Source organism: Ixodes scapularis, unplaced genomic scaffold (assembly GCF_016920785.2).
Source record: "Ixodes scapularis isolate PalLabHiFi unplaced genomic scaffold, ASM1692078v2 PGA_scaffold4__175_contigs__length_147842914, whole genome shotgun sequence".
Taxonomy (NCBI): Eukaryota; Metazoa; Arthropoda; class Arachnida; order Ixodida; family Ixodidae; genus Ixodes; species Ixodes scapularis.
The window spans coordinates 119,039,971-119,055,023 of NW_024609879.1; the positions used below are offsets into that span (position 1 = coordinate 119,039,971).

At 46.8% G+C, this 15,053-nt stretch overlaps 1 protein-coding gene across 2 annotated transcripts in view; it reads left to right on the top strand.

Annotated features, from left to right (window-relative positions):
• The first annotated feature begins 71 nt into the window (after positions 1 to 71).
• LOC8040803 (chromatin-remodeling ATPase INO80) overlaps positions 72 to 15,053 on the top strand; it is an 88,428-nt gene continuing 73,446 nt past the window's right edge. The window contains exons 1-8 of one of the 2 annotated variants that reach the window (XM_040205211.3): positions 72 to 265; positions 2,530 to 2,698; positions 4,376 to 4,461; positions 9,378 to 9,445; positions 10,032 to 10,160; positions 10,992 to 11,118; positions 12,918 to 12,973; positions 14,002 to 14,193. In XM_040205211.3, coding sequence (XP_040061145.1) covers positions 2,535 to 2,698; positions 4,376 to 4,461; positions 9,378 to 9,445; positions 10,032 to 10,160; positions 10,992 to 11,118; positions 12,918 to 12,973; positions 14,002 to 14,193 — 822 coding nt within the window. In that variant the 5' untranslated portion in view covers positions 72 to 265; positions 2,530 to 2,534. The remainder of the gene's footprint in view (positions 266 to 2,529; positions 2,699 to 4,375; positions 4,462 to 9,377; positions 9,446 to 10,031; positions 10,161 to 10,991; positions 11,119 to 12,917; positions 12,974 to 14,001; positions 14,194 to 15,053) is intronic. The other variant, XM_029978733.4, reaches the window with a different exon arrangement.

Here is a 15,053-nt window from a genome sequence, read left to right on the forward strand (position 1 = left end):
TAAGCTTTTTATTGCGATGAAATTCTAGGTTGGTTGTAAACTTCCGCCTAGAAAGTTTGGCGGCAGCGGCCGTTGGGGGTTCGAGGCTAGAATGGATATGGCGTGCCGCCGCGGCTCCTGCGAAATGAAGGCGAGGGGTGTCATGAGACCCTTTTTGCACCGCATCTGCGAATCAGTCCCGTTCCATCGCCATTTTGTTCTGTGTAGAAGGTCGGCGCTTCGCTTCCATGGCACACTTGCGTCGGCACTCGACGTCGCGGACCGAGTAAGTCGATTCCCATCTCCCAAAAAGCCCCCTCGACCAGGCGAATCGCCCCGTCGACTTCGGACCGCGGGCGACGCCGAAAGCACATAGCCGCTCTGGCGCTCGGCTCAGCTTGCGAGCCTGCGTTGCATTGCACGCCTAAGCCTTGCGTACGACTTGGGCGACCGAGCGTTGCGAGCTTTCTGAAGGCCCTCCGCGACCCGATCGGTGTTTATGTTCGAGGTGCCGGGTCAACCACCCCTTCCCCCCTTGGAAAACCGACCACTATTCACCACCCGAGTCTCGAAGGCTCCGAGGTACCGGCACGGTGAAAGTCCTTGCTCGATTCGAATGCAGCAAAAACTACCTGTGCGCTCTCAAACCCCACGTTCAAATTCCAGGTTCGTGCTTCGTGTAACTCGGTTCAGGTGTCGTGCGCGAGTATTTTGGTTTCGGTGGTTTGGGGAATGAATGGGGAACTGGATGTGCGGTTCTACATGTTCATGAAGTCGTGACCTCTCGGTTTGCTCGGCTCTTACTCTATCGATATTTTTTTGGGAGTTGACAGTAGTTTTCTTTGTTACTCTATCGAGACGGGTCAATAGGGGATCAATTGGTTTATGCTGGGTTTCCCTTGCCGGTAGCTCGCGGTTGGGGGGTCCGATGCTTATCGAAAAAAATGGGACGAGTTGTGCATGGTCGATTGCAAAAAAAAAAAAAAAAAAAAAAATCCGTTTCGATTACTCGATTAGCGCCGCAGGTAACCGAAGTGGGCATCGGTTCCGTCTCGTAGTATTGCTTACATTCGTTGTTGCCACTTTACTGCGTAACTAACAGTAATGTATACCTCGTTGAGAGTGTAGTGGCAGTTTTGCCAGCCTTGCTGGGGATGTGACGTGAATGAGCAACAAGCTCATTTGTATTCCACAAGGGGTCACCTGCAATCTAAAAGCCTGCCAATTTTTTATTTTTGTTTAAGTATAAGCATGAATTCTTTTTTTTTTTAGGAAGTTACATTCTGTCTGTTTGTGAGCCATCGGGGCTTGTGGTCGGTGCCAAGGTGGAGACTGTGTTTGTCTCAAAAAAGTGGACTCAAGCTGCGAAGTCTGGAAATTCCAGAACAACACACATTCTCTTGGCCAGTATGGTACTTATGCCAATAGTGTCACCATTTAGAGCTTGTTGCTGCTTGCTTAGTCCAAGTTTGCATTCCTGGTGCTGATGGGATTTGTTTAACCAGGGGTCGCTAGTTGGTTGATTTGAATTCCGTCTGAGGTGCCCACGTCCCAGGAGGTTTGTTTCTGCGTGGATTTAAAATCGAGATCCTCGTGGGTTCGATATGAATCCTCATCCACTTCTCATCACTGTCCCTCATTGAGTGACGTACGACGCTGAAATTCCATTTCAATTCCAAACTACTCGTTTAGGTCTTGACTGTCAGGAATGGTTCCATACACATCTCCGGCCAAAATTTCATTTGGTGCCACCTAGATCGTTGTCTAATACATCTCGTTTAGCAAACCACAGATATTTGTTTCCCTTGTATGGCACTTTGACCGTCCGCGAGCGTGGCTCAAAGAGTTTCCCCGCTTTCCCTTGCGCATGTGGTGGCTCCCGCGAGCAACCGTATGGCATCCAAAATACATGTCTCCGACTGGCACAATTACCGCGTCCACATTTGTGGTCCCTCAATTACCGGAAGAGGTGGCCACAGCAGACATCTGTTCTGCCATTGGCCGCCGTCCAGCACTACAAGCTACGGATCAAGCTTCGGCAGCCAGCAGCCGAGGCACTGTGACGACGGCGACACTTGTATTTGATCATCTCACAGATGCGAGACGACGCCACCAGTGGTGAAGCCAGAGGTGTGGAGTCACACACCCCCACCGACGACCAAACCCAGTCTCCCTCGGGGCCGGGGCCCTGGGGACGACCAAAACAGCTGTTGGCACCCAAGTTCGCTCTCCTTTTCGTCCAATGGCGTCACTTGGTTTTGGTCATCGTTGGGGGCGCATGACCCTCCACACTTCTGGCTTCCCCTCCGGTGGCATCATGTCGCCTCCAGAAGCTTCCTACCTCCATGAATCGTCTGTTCTGCCAGAACGCTTACGACCAACGGCCAGGGTTACGACGACCGATGGCCTGTCACTCCAGCTCCTGCAACGCATAATTTGTTGCCGCTGTGGGTCGACCTTCAATGCGGGGGCAGCGCGGGATGCCAGACACGCCAGTCGAAGAGTGGTTTGAGGCGCCGTGGTAAGTGTGCTCTCTTTCCCTTGCCACAGGAGCCATGGCCAGTAGGGGCGGAGCGGAGGGGGAGCCCTCGACCTCGATGGGGACGGAGGAGGGGAGGCCGGCTCTGGCCCAGCCCCTGCACCTGCAGCGGCTTGAGCGGGCCGTCAAGCTGGACAACTTCATCGGCTTCATCCACAACTACTTCTCCAACCCCGTCAAGTGAGCATAGATCCCTGCCACACCTCTTTCTTTTTCTCGGTCACACCGCGCTCCACTTCCAACTGTTCTGTGCAATGGTGGCGTGGTGGCTACTGTTCGGCGGCGCTGTGTCGTCGCTATTTTGACGGGAAAGGGGGCGACGCTGATAATGCTGACACGAGTCAAAGCGTAGGAAAGATGGCTCTTTGTCTTTCCTCTCTCTACATATATATTTTTTATTTTCACACTTTTCTCGAAGCTTTGCAGAATCTATGCTAGCCTAATGCCACCCAGAAACAATGGCTTGATGGATGCTAACAACTGTACCCTTTATAATGGGCGGTAGCTTGTGCCACCTAGCCTGGAAACTAAAAACCAAAAGTATGACTGCTCCCCTTGGCCTTTCTAAGCCAGTTTACTTCCCTTTGCAACTTGCAACCATCGCCAGGTGGTGTCGGATATCACCAGGATGAGTTTTGGGGGATTGGGCAAAAAACCTAAAAACCTCATCAACCCCCTGCCTCTTCCCCCCGGTGAGGGAGTCGCCAATTTTCTCATGGTCAAGCCTTGTCGGCAATACCACAACAGCGGGTCCACTGTGAGACTAAGCTAAGACTTTTGGCTGGAGCCAAATTATAACAAACTATAAAGCCACCAAATGTTGCGAGAGTGCCGCATTTCGTAGCATTCACTTGAACTGGAACATCGAGCCAGTCGAGCTGTCTGCTTGGCTGATGTCGGCCATTTAAACACGTTTAATATTTTTGTACACAGCAGCACTGGACAGCTGGCCTCTTATGACCGGCCAGAAGTGAAACACATGCTTATCTACGCAAGGGTTTTCTACATAAAGTGGCGCCTAACCTACTCTGCAAACAAAGAATGCTGGCCCACTTTGACTTGCAGCGCAAAATAGATTGGGGCTCCTGTTCCCTTATTCGAGCCAGAATGTATGGCTAAGGTCTGTACATTCTGTAACTATCTGCAAGTAAAAAAAAAATAAAGATGTATTTTATAAGCAACGTTTTGCATTATGTGCACACGAAAGTACCCACAGCCACTGTGGGGAAGTGTGCCAGTTTATAAACAATGAGTTGGTTTGTGTCCTCAATAGCTCTTGTACGGAGAATGTAGTTTCGTGCTTGCTTTGCATCCATGGGCCACTGACCGCCGCTTAGAGCACGCCGTTTTGTAGGTTAGTGCATGGACATAGCTAGGCGACAGATGACTATTTGCAATACTTTACCGTGCAGTCAAGCAGATAGGTTTGGGAGTACCTAAATCTGCTCAGTTTATTTTGTGGTGCACCAGTACAGCCATTGCAATGAGAGCTCACCGAGGGATTTTAGCTGCTAAGCAATTAAATGTTTCGGAAGTGCAAATTATCACATGGCTGGGTGTTTGTTTTGCTTCTATTTGGCCTTAGTGTGATGTTTCGGTCGTTGCCGAGAAGCTCTTCTAATGTAGTACAGTGATTTAATATAGACACCTCTTCTCCCTTTGAAAATCATCCCTAATGTCAGTTATTCATAATGATAAGAAAAAAAACACGTATTTACACAATTGGTCCTCTAAAATTGTGTTTGTATATAGGGCATCCATATTACAGGGTTCCTGTTATTGAGACACGATTCTACGTCTATTTGTACGCCGGAGTGAGAACCGTGCATGACATTGTTCTTACATTCGCTATTTCAGCGAGGGTGAGGACACGGAAGCGGAGAGCTTGTCGGACATCGACGAAGACGGAGAGACGCTCAACGGCGGCGGACAGTCCGAGCACGGTAAGTGAACATGTTGTCGTACCAGGGAAGGTAGGGAGAAGTGGGCAAGCAATGGGGAATTTTTCTCCCTTGGTTTCCTTCAAATCGGGGCTCTGGGAAAACACAGGGACTCGACGTTTTGCTTAATTGCGTGCGTTCACGCAGCAGCTCAAGGCGGTAGCTCGTAAACTTGCTGCTTTGGACGTTGTCGTCAACTGTTAAACGAGTAACTAACGTCGTGGCAAGTTCCCAGTCGACTTTACAAGTGTCTCGGTCTTCCGAGATGCAGCCGAGGTTTCTTAGCTTTTCGTGCCGCCGGGCGTGTGTCGAATCTGTGCGGTGGAACCAAAAGAGCCGCGCAAATGCACGAGAGCTGTGGTCACGTCGAAACTCCATAGATATTTGTTGCAAGAATCTATACTCGTTTTCACCTCAAGAACCGTGGTAGAAAAAGTTTGGCTCGTCGTAGAACATTATTTATTTCCCCCTTTACGTGGTGAACTAAAATATATGTACCGTAGAATACCGCACATCCGCCCAGTCCACATTAAGTGACAATTCACAAATTTATAAGATGTGAGGAAATACGCACAGTTCATTTCTAAGTAAAATCGATGACCGGGGAACCGCCCATCCCCCATTCTCTCGCGATTATCTCTAAATTTTGAGTGGGCGCTTGCCCGCTATTTTACGGTAGGTGCATTTTAGATTAGATATATATTACCTCTTCGAGACGTATACATTTCAAATTCCAAAGAAAACGCTTTTTGAGACAACCAAATATTGTAAGAACTGCTTCGCGCTGTGCACGAACAATGCGCAAAACATCTTTTTTTCTTGTGGTGAAACCGAGCATAGTTGCCGAGAAGATAAGAATGGCAGGGATGCTCAGCTTCCAGCACTTGCTCACTGCCTTAAAGGGCAACTCTTGTCGAAAACAAAACCAAAATAAATGACTGGTATCGCTTTAGTGGCACGAAATATGATCACGACCGAAATATTCCGTCAAAGTGAAGCCGCATACTCCACTAATACAGTTTTTAAAGATGCAACAAGCTGCTCTTTTGCGGACGCCAAGCGAGTTAGCTTTTGGTAAAAAACACTGGCGCTGCACCCTTGTGATGTCATGTCGTGGTGGAGCTATGGTTGATTGGTTGTACCGCGTATTGCAGCACCCTTGTGACGTCGCATCACAACTGTATGGCTGATGATCAGTGTTGCCATCCTTCTAGCAGATAGTTCCGGTTTTACTGTAGACGCCCGAAACCAAACTGTGAGTCATTGCATGTATAAAACTACATGCAATATTGAAGAAAAAAAACCTTGTAATCTAGGGGCATTGCTTTAGCTAAAAACAGTTGTAATCCCAAATTAAGAAAATACTGACCGGAGTTTCTCTTTAAAGGGGTGGTGCAACGATTTTCGGACTTGGATTGATTAGCTGCGGAAATTAATCTGTGTCACCTATACCTGCGAGCGCTAGTTTTTATTAAAAAAAAATGAAACAAACTGAAGGTCGAAGGGCCTCTCAACTTTCCACATTGCCTTTTGAGTGACATACTCTGGGGGATCACGTGGTTTCTCCTTGGGTTCTCTCTTCAGAGACCCTAGCCACTTCCTCCGCGATTATCGACTTTTAAAAGAATTAGTATCGTCGAAGGTCGTGGCAAGCATCTGACACAAAAGACGGTTTGCCACAGGGCTGACTGTGAATGTAGCAGCGGAGGGGGACAGGTTTTTGTTGACTTCCGCATATCCCCCAGTGACGCTTTCACTATAGTTCCCGCAAAAACCACATGCAAGTACAGGTCGGCATATAATTAAATTTTTTTTCTTCGCGATTACGCAGCAAAATAGTAGTTTATCGGGGCAAGGAGACACATATTTGGTAATTTGCCGCCATGAAACAGCTTTTAATCAGTTGGGAACAAAGTTTACAGTCCAAAGAGTGAACCCCTGCCTTTGCCTGATGTCACTTCTTTATTGTTGCCAGTAGAGATTGTCACTTCAAAAAATGCAGTGAGGACCAAACTTGTAAACTACCTTGGCAAAAAAAAAAATATTTTGGCCCAATATTTGGGTTACTATTTCAACTACGTTTGTTGGAGGGTGTAGAAAATTTTGAGGCAAATTCGCGACTATGAAGAAAACGTTAGGGTACCCCTTTAGCATTGTGCTTTGACTGTGCCTGTATGCTTGAGGTTCGTTAGACGACGAAGAGCCGTCGAAAGTAGGGAGCTCGCGTCAAAGGCAGGGCTACCGAAAGGCCTCTGTGCCATTCTCACCCTTGTACTTGTTACTGAGAAATAGTAAGGAATTACACTTACAATTATTCGAGGCTAAATTGTAATTAATTACAATTACCCTCCTATAAAAGTAAGTGATTGTTACCCCAAGAAGTAATCCGTTACTTTGGTGGCGTTACTTTCAACATTATCGTTCTGAAGTAGGAAACAAAGGGAAGAGGGTTATTCAAGTTCTTATTGTTCTTATTGAGTATTTCGAGTAACAGCTGGCTCTCGAAAGTCTCGTCGGACATTTTGCGTCATTTCTTACTCAATATGTCGACTGCTGCGCTGAACACCTTTTGAACTGAGGCACTGGGTGGGAATGCCATATTGTGCCTCACAAATGCTTCATGCTCTGCATTGAGCCTGTTCAGCGAAGCAATGGAAGTACTATTTACCTCAAAAATAGAGCAAAGCTTCATAGTTGCAGCCGTTGCCTGATATTCAAGAGTTTTAGTAGATGTTCCGATACCTCCGATACCCCCAATAACGATACGATGCATGCGCAAAGGCGGTGGGAAAGTATTGGTTATCCGTTATTGGAGTCATCGGAGTGATCTACTAAATTCTCTATTGTCGAAATCGCGAAGCTGTAGAAGCCGTTATACAACTAGCTTAAACTGGAATAAGAATTGATTGATGTGCATCATACTATTCTGGCATATATTGCCAGACAATAGCAAAACATAGTTGGTAACAGTAAGGTGATAAGTAAATAATAAATAGAGTTCGTATCAATATTCTTCAACCTTTGGTTCTTAACAGGTCAAGCCTCGCTTGAGTTGTTGGTGAATTAGAAAATGTTTTCAATATGTAAATATAAGTAATAAGAACAACAACAACACCATTAGGACACTCCTGAGAACAATTAATTAGAATGTCGGTTAAAACAAGAAAATATAAATGCACGTTTGTGGTGTGTACCTTTCTTGATGTCGTTCAAAAACACACGGAGCACGGACCGACTGCACTTTACTCCTGTGTTCTCCATATAGACGTGCGCTGATGCCATGGGCAGCAAAGGGCAGAGAGCTAAGCGTCACTATGGCCCCACTCACAAGTTTCACTCTTCCCTCAAGCCCAAAATCTTAAGCCTACGTCAGCCACCATTTTGTTTTATTTGTAAAAAATCTAGATGTGTCCTTCCAAGGTAAAAGCAGGAAAGAAAAAAAAGGAAGACTTACCATTTTCGAAGTGCTTGGTTAAAGCTGACTCACAAAAAGGGTGACTGAGATGCAGATAACCCGACTAGAATTCACAAATAATGTGGGTCAATGCTAGAAGTTTGACTACGAAAAGTAAGTAGTTTTTGAAACGGAGCTAAATAAGGTGAAAAGAAGCAGAAAAAATATACATCTTCTTTTCTGAGATAAGTGTGCAGCAACGAACGAGGAGACAATAACACATTGACATATTATCACATCTCTTTTAGTGGATTTTAGGGTAGACAATGCACTCTCTCCTGTTGTGACATTATGAAAATGGTCGTAGTCACAATAACCGAGAAGGACATTAATTCTTGTCCGCGCACTCTTTATGCCTCCGATCGCAAAAAAAAAAAAAAAAAAAAAAAAAAGAAGGTACTAAAAAAATATATATAACTTGTCTGCCCACTTTTTTCTTTTCTTTTTTTAAGAAATACTTATTTAGATTTTTTGACATTGCTGTAAGGGCTTGAAGAAATAGATTCAGGGGCCTGATGTTTTCAAAAAAGGCTTTGGGGAACTGAAGAGTGCCAAGCCTTCCTTTGCGCTGGTTAATGCGCATTACAGTGTGACTAAGCTCAACTTTAACAAAATTTAAAAAAAAAGGGGGGGGAATGGAAGGGATTACTACGAATTCGTTTCAAAAATATGTAGAGGAATTACTTTACAATTACTCTAGCAAATATGTGATTATCCTTGCGTTACTAAATTACTGATAAATGCTAGGGATTACAAGTATTTTCGTTACTTGTAACTAGGGCTGGGCGATTGATCGATTAGCCTACCGATTAATCGATTAATGCTTTAATTGCGATTAATGTTTTTAACAGGTTAATTGGTAAAATTTTGCGTTATAAATAAAAGTAAAAATCCAACGCTTTCAACACGCAGATCTTAACGAGTACACCTGTATGAATGGCATACTTTAGGAACAAAATTTGTAACTCCAAACAATTGCAGAAGGTTACACGTGTCTCGGCCGCTTCAATGCCGTTCGAGTGTCTGTTTAGAACAGCAGAGGCTAATATGAACAATCAAAGGAGGTCGCTCTTGCCGGAGAATATCAACAAACTTCTTTGCCTCGTGCAGCTGAAGTAATAATCTGTGAGTGTGAGTGTCTTGAAGCTGTTATAAAGTGCACATTGAGGTTGATTCGAAATCAAATTTTATATGGCGCTGTTTGTCACATGTTCAACAGAGGCACAACCACTTTTTTAAATATTATTCATGGAAATGAAAGAGACCGATTAATCGAATAATTAATCGATTAAAAGGTGGCAATTAATCGGGTTAAAGGTTTTAATCGACGTCCAGCCCTACTTGTAACGGATTTCATGCAAGTCTGCTATAGTTACCTTTTAAGACATTGATTTTATGACGGTGCAGTATGCGGGGTTCTGTACTGGACCTCACTTTTTCCGTCCTTTTGACGTCGTCCATGCAGAGAAACGTGCGGAGAAGATGAGGCTGTACAACTTCGACAACGTCAAGAAGAGTCGACGATGGCTCAAGGTGGGTAGCAATGTTGCTTTTTGAACGGCGGGACTTAGAAACCGAGTTTGGTCAAGCTGGTTGAACGTGGAACTTCGGGATAGTAAGGTGAACATACAATGATCTCTGCTGGATTGGGTACCGAGCCAGCGTTTGGTTTCGCTACCAGTGAGGCAGAACATACAGCTGCCACTGCATCACACTGGTATCAGAGGCACTGAATAAACTAGGCTCTAGAGTAACGACAGTTCAGCCATGTCGTCGTGTAGAATCGATGTTGCCACTTGTCACCAGCTTTTGTCGACATGCCGAATGGAATATGCAAGAAGTTCTTTCCGTTCTGCTTGCCGAAAGCGTTTGCAACAGTACAAGACGATACCGCAGTGATATCCTAATGCGTAATCTACTGCTCATGAGCCGCTGTCGCGTAGAAAAGTGCCACGCGACAGGCGAATCGCCGCCGCGGTGGCAATGGGCGAAGGGGTGCAAAGGGTGCTGGTACTCTTAGGGTAGCTTCCTAGTGACTCTAGCTGTTCTCGCATATTTGTGAGTGGCTGGCTTGCTGGTGACTCTAGCCGTTCTCGCATGTTTGCGTGCGGCTGTGCAGAATGTGCTGCTGAGCGACACGTCCTCCTCGGAGGAGGACAACTCTCCGACGGAGGACGACCTCCAGGACTGGCTGCGGTTCCACAAGCTGCGCCAGATGGCCAGGGCGGAGCTCAACGGGGACCCCGAGGTGAGCCACGCATCCGCCTCTGGTGCCTTTCCTTGTGCCGTCCCTAACTCCCTTTTTCGGTGGACGTCGTGGAAGGGGGCGAGTCAACGAGGGCAGAAATTGTATGATTCATGGCGTCCGGATAAAGTAGCACATTTTAATGACAGCCTTAGGCATGCTAACTTCAGTGATCTTGGCTTTGGAAGTGGGAGGATGGTTGCAATCCACAAGTGCTTTTGGGAGGAATGAATGTTAGGATGGATTGTTGGTGCATTCGGGCAGTCCTTTTCAGAAGGTGGTCTATGTGCTCTGTACAGGCCCCCCACCCCCTTAAGTTGGGGGAGGGGTGGGGGGCGGGCCTTTCTTTTTCTTTTTTTTTTTACACCCCACTGCGTTGTTCGGAGTACATATTTGTTTTCGGCGAGGGGAGGGGGGCCTTCAGGTACTGAGCCCCGCTACCCCCAAGATAAAAAAAGTTAAGTCTACAGGCCTGACTTTGTAGTATGCAAAAGAGAGTTGGCAGGGGGGGATATCAGCAGTTTTAGGCTGGTCAAGTACAAAGGATCTTGCGGTAGAGACACAAATGGGAGGCTTTGTACTGTAACGAGATTAGATTGCAATAAGTTTTTAAGACGGTGGCACTCGTTGTGCAAGCACCACTGTTTTTCTCTTCTGGCACTCTTTTTATGTTCTTTGCTCAAGATATTCTCAGGCTTCGGACAAAAGACGACGGATTGAAAGGGTGCGAGGGTAGCACCTCCTTCGATGTCACCCTTTTGTGGCTATGCCGCCTTTGCTGTCTCCTCCCGTGGATCTCCCGTGCAAAACAGCTGATGGAGCATCCTTTTCCAGCTGCGGCAGTACCAGTACTACGGGGTGGGCATGCTGTCACAGCACGACCCCTATCCGGACCAGCAGAAGGCGCTGCAGGGCAGCAAGAAGAAATCCAGGGAGCGTAAGGCCGCCGAGCGTCGGAAAGGTGAGGCTCCGGCTGTTTACTCTACTCTGCCTCTTCTTTTCGTCTTGGCCAAAGAATGGCACCTAGAGCCCTGCATACGTACGGATTACCTGTGGATCATCCGCAGATATCCGCAGCCAACTGGCGGATGCGTATAAAAATGAATCGGATGCGGATGCCAGGGGCTGCGGATGTGGATCAGACGCGGATATCTGTGGGTCCGGACTCGCATTTTTGCCGAGGCAACCCTTAAATGAGCGTGATTGCGAAGTGAATAACTGAGCGATTGTATAAACTGCATTGTCGAATGTTTTGCTGCCGCAAATTACTTTCTTAGGAAAAAGGGTGCCAATCGGGGAGAAAATCGTTCTTTACGCCAAGAAAAAGTGTGGCTACCAAAGATTGCTTTGGAGCATTTCACGTAGCCAGAAATAATGTTTCTAAAAAAATAAGTGAAAAGGGCAGGGGCATCAGTCGTCCCCGGAAACTGTGTTCTTGTGTAGCTGAGGAAGAGCGGAAAACCTTCCTTGGGCAAAGAAAACCTAAAACATACAAGCCACAAGAAAGTAGAAAAAGCCTCCCACTACAAGGGTGACGTATGAGTTCCGTATTTCACTCCTGTAGCACAGACCCCTTATCAGCAGGCTTTGTAATTCAAGAGATGCAAATTAGTCTGAATCCGTCCATCGTTGTCAATATTCTGCTCCTACAAAACGTGCACGTATGTACATTCTTTTTTTTTTCTTAACAAATGGCAATCTGCCACTGAGTATATGGTTCGGAGCACACCGTTGCTGGTTCATGTTTAAAACTGAAACCAATATATGTTGCTATTCATGAAGACTGTGATAGTTTCCTAGTGGTGTACTAGTGTCTTACCCCGTATACGGATACTTCGCTGCAATGAGTGACCACCTTTCCCCCCACACTTTTTTTATTGTTTGACCCAAATTAAATGATGCAATGTTATTAGTCTGTCCTTCGTTAATATTTGTGTTTAGAACATACGTGTCTGCATGAAATAAATATTGCAAAGTGAAAACAAAAATTGTTTCCTTTGAGTGCATCATACGGACAGAGTGTCGCGGACTCCCAGGACGATCTCGTAAGTGCGATCATCTTTCCAGCGATACGAAGTGTCCCTGGAAGGATGATCGCTCATAATATAAACTCTATAGAACAGAATACGATAAAATAACTCACCATATTCTAACTCGAAGAGCTATTTGTACAAAAACAAGCAAATGGCTTTAAGCTATTGTACAAGCTTTTTTTATTCACGCTTGATGTCATGATGTAAAATGAATGCGCGACTTGTGGGCCGTATGCGGTTCCGAATTTCGTGGATCTGTTCTGGATGTGGATACAAAGTCAAACTTCTATTTGTGCGGGGCTCTAACGGTGACTAACCAACATTGGTGGCGTGGTGTTGCGTGCGCGATAGTTGAAATTGATGCAGGCAGGAGCCTCTCGGTATACGTGGGCACTTCATGAAATATATTTAGCAAAATCGAATTGAATTCCTCAAAGTGCGTTCCACAATGCTTGGGACTTGTGAGCCTCAACTAATTGCGATAATACCTGCTGTTTGTTGGCGAGTATGAGTGACTATTGTCTCTGGCACAACGAAATAGGTCAATTTTGGACGAAAAAGGCTCGGTGGCTTTGACATTCCTTCTGCCTCTGCTTAGTGCCAGAACTTCCCAAAACTGACACTAAAGACTAGCCTAAAGAATGACGTTCTACTCTTGCAAGCGATCATGGTGGTCGAATCAAACTGCTATTTTCCTCTCACATTTATGGCGTTTTTCTCTCTGCAGCTAAATTAAAACGGGTGAAGCTGGAACCGGGTTACGACGACGACCCTTTCAATCAGGTGAGGCAGTCTGTGTGCTCGTGAGGGGCGACATTTGTTTTTGGCGCAAGGTATGCCGGGGTTGTCATGCACTTCAGCGTGTCAGAGGGCCTGCGAGGGACAGCTGTTGGTCTGAAGGTCTTTGGTGATGCTAGATTGGCTCACTCGAGAAAGGATTCGTGGGACAGCTTTGGGGCAACTGGTGACGTTCCACTCTTGGGATATGGCTCCTTTGTGCCTTGGAAGCTGGTTAGGAGTTTTATTTGGGTATCCACAGCACCTTTTCGTGTTGGAGCACAAAAAAATGGAATAGCAGGTAATTGTGATGAACCAGAGTAGAAATGTTCAGATGGTTATATTTTAGAAAAGAAAAACACAATATATACTCCTTTTGATCTTACAATGGAGTGTGGAGAATTCTACGAGCCACTAAAGCCAATCCAAAGTCGTGCAACTGTCACGTGATCTTTGGAAGGGGAGTTGCAATGCATGGGTGCAAAATTACGTGTTTTGTTCGCAGCGCTTGTTTTGCTGAGTTAACTCGTAGCATCTGCTGGGGTTCATCATAAGGTGAAATGGAGTATAAGCAACAGAGTTGCATACAGCAGTTCTTAAAAAGCCGAAAATGAACGTCAAAATTCGGAGTAAAAAGAAAAACACTTCTTAGTCAAAATTCAACGGAAAAATGAAACGAAAGCAGGATACCTTCATAAAGATAAGGTACATATGATAAAATGCATTGTACATCTTGCTCAACAGGATGAGAAATGGTAGAGGACACAATCTTGCGCAGTAACGAAAAAAATACGTAAAAGGGACGACACAGCGTCGTTTGTGTCGTCCCGTTTATGTATTTCTTTATGTATTTCATATCAACGTGCTCAACTCGCCAAGAAACAATCTTGTTACGCAAAGAAACGAAAACGGGGGCTAACAACCGCCAGACAGAGGAAACCTCGTTCCTGGACGTTTGGCGCATTTTCGGTTGCCTCCCAAGAGCCGGACCGTTTTTGCTGGATTAATATGCCGGGCACGGCCTCGCTGCGCAGGAGGGCTCCGAGGCGGAGGGAGGGGGTGGCAGCCTGGAGGACGCCCGTCACACTCCAGAGAGCGTCTACGGGGACGCCCCTTCGGGATCCCGACCCCACGGGCGCCGGAAGAGCGCAGCCGCGCACGAGGCCTCCATGAACCTCAGGAGGAGGCGGCTCTGGGTCGGGCTCTCCAAAAAGGAGGTCTCCAGGGTGGGTGCCTTTTGCTTCCCTTGCGGGGTGGATGCATCCGTTGTTTGCCTCCGTCTGTTCAAAAAGGTGCTCTGGGGCCTTACGCTACACGGCGGGACCAAGGAACCGGCACAATGTCGTCTGCAGTGATTCGCAATTGCAGCAGACAGCGTTGTCTTGGCCGCACCCTGTAGCGTAGGGCCCCTTGAGTCTCTTGAAAAAACACCAAACTTCCCCAAAAAAATATTTTTTACAGCGTGTGGGTCGCCTGCCAATTCCTGATCAGGCCGAGTTCTACTCGCTCCGAGGAAGTCACACAAGGAGCGCCATCATAGACAAACACTTTATAAATACTCATATTGTGCCGTCGATGCTGTGGAAGGCCACGGTTGCCCTGTGGTCCGGGTCTTGTCTGGGCTCGTTCAGCACCGCCTCTTTCGTTCGTCACGGCCACTCGAACTCTGTCCACGCGCACCTACCACGAGCGTCCCTTTCTCTTCTTCCTCGCCGCTCACGGGGCCGTCCATCCACGTTCAGCGTGGCTCGTTGTCTCCCACAAGCGATAGCTGTTATTTGTTCTGCCCACCACTGAGCATCTTCTCCGATGCTAAGGAGGCAGTCATTGAATGCAAAAGAGCCAACAGTCCCTGCCGATAGGTGAGGAAAGTAAAAAGTCTCGCTGCTCGACTCCTCTTAGAGGGGACAAAGACCGTCATTGACTGGGTTCCAGGGCATGCTTGTAACCAGGCACAGGAGCCCGGGGAAGAAGAACCCCGGTGAAGAAAAACTTTGCATCAGTGAACACTACGTGCATCGACTGTGGGAGTGTTTGCCCTCAAATCCGAATCTCCTTCCGGGGGGGGGGGGGGAACGGGGGGACG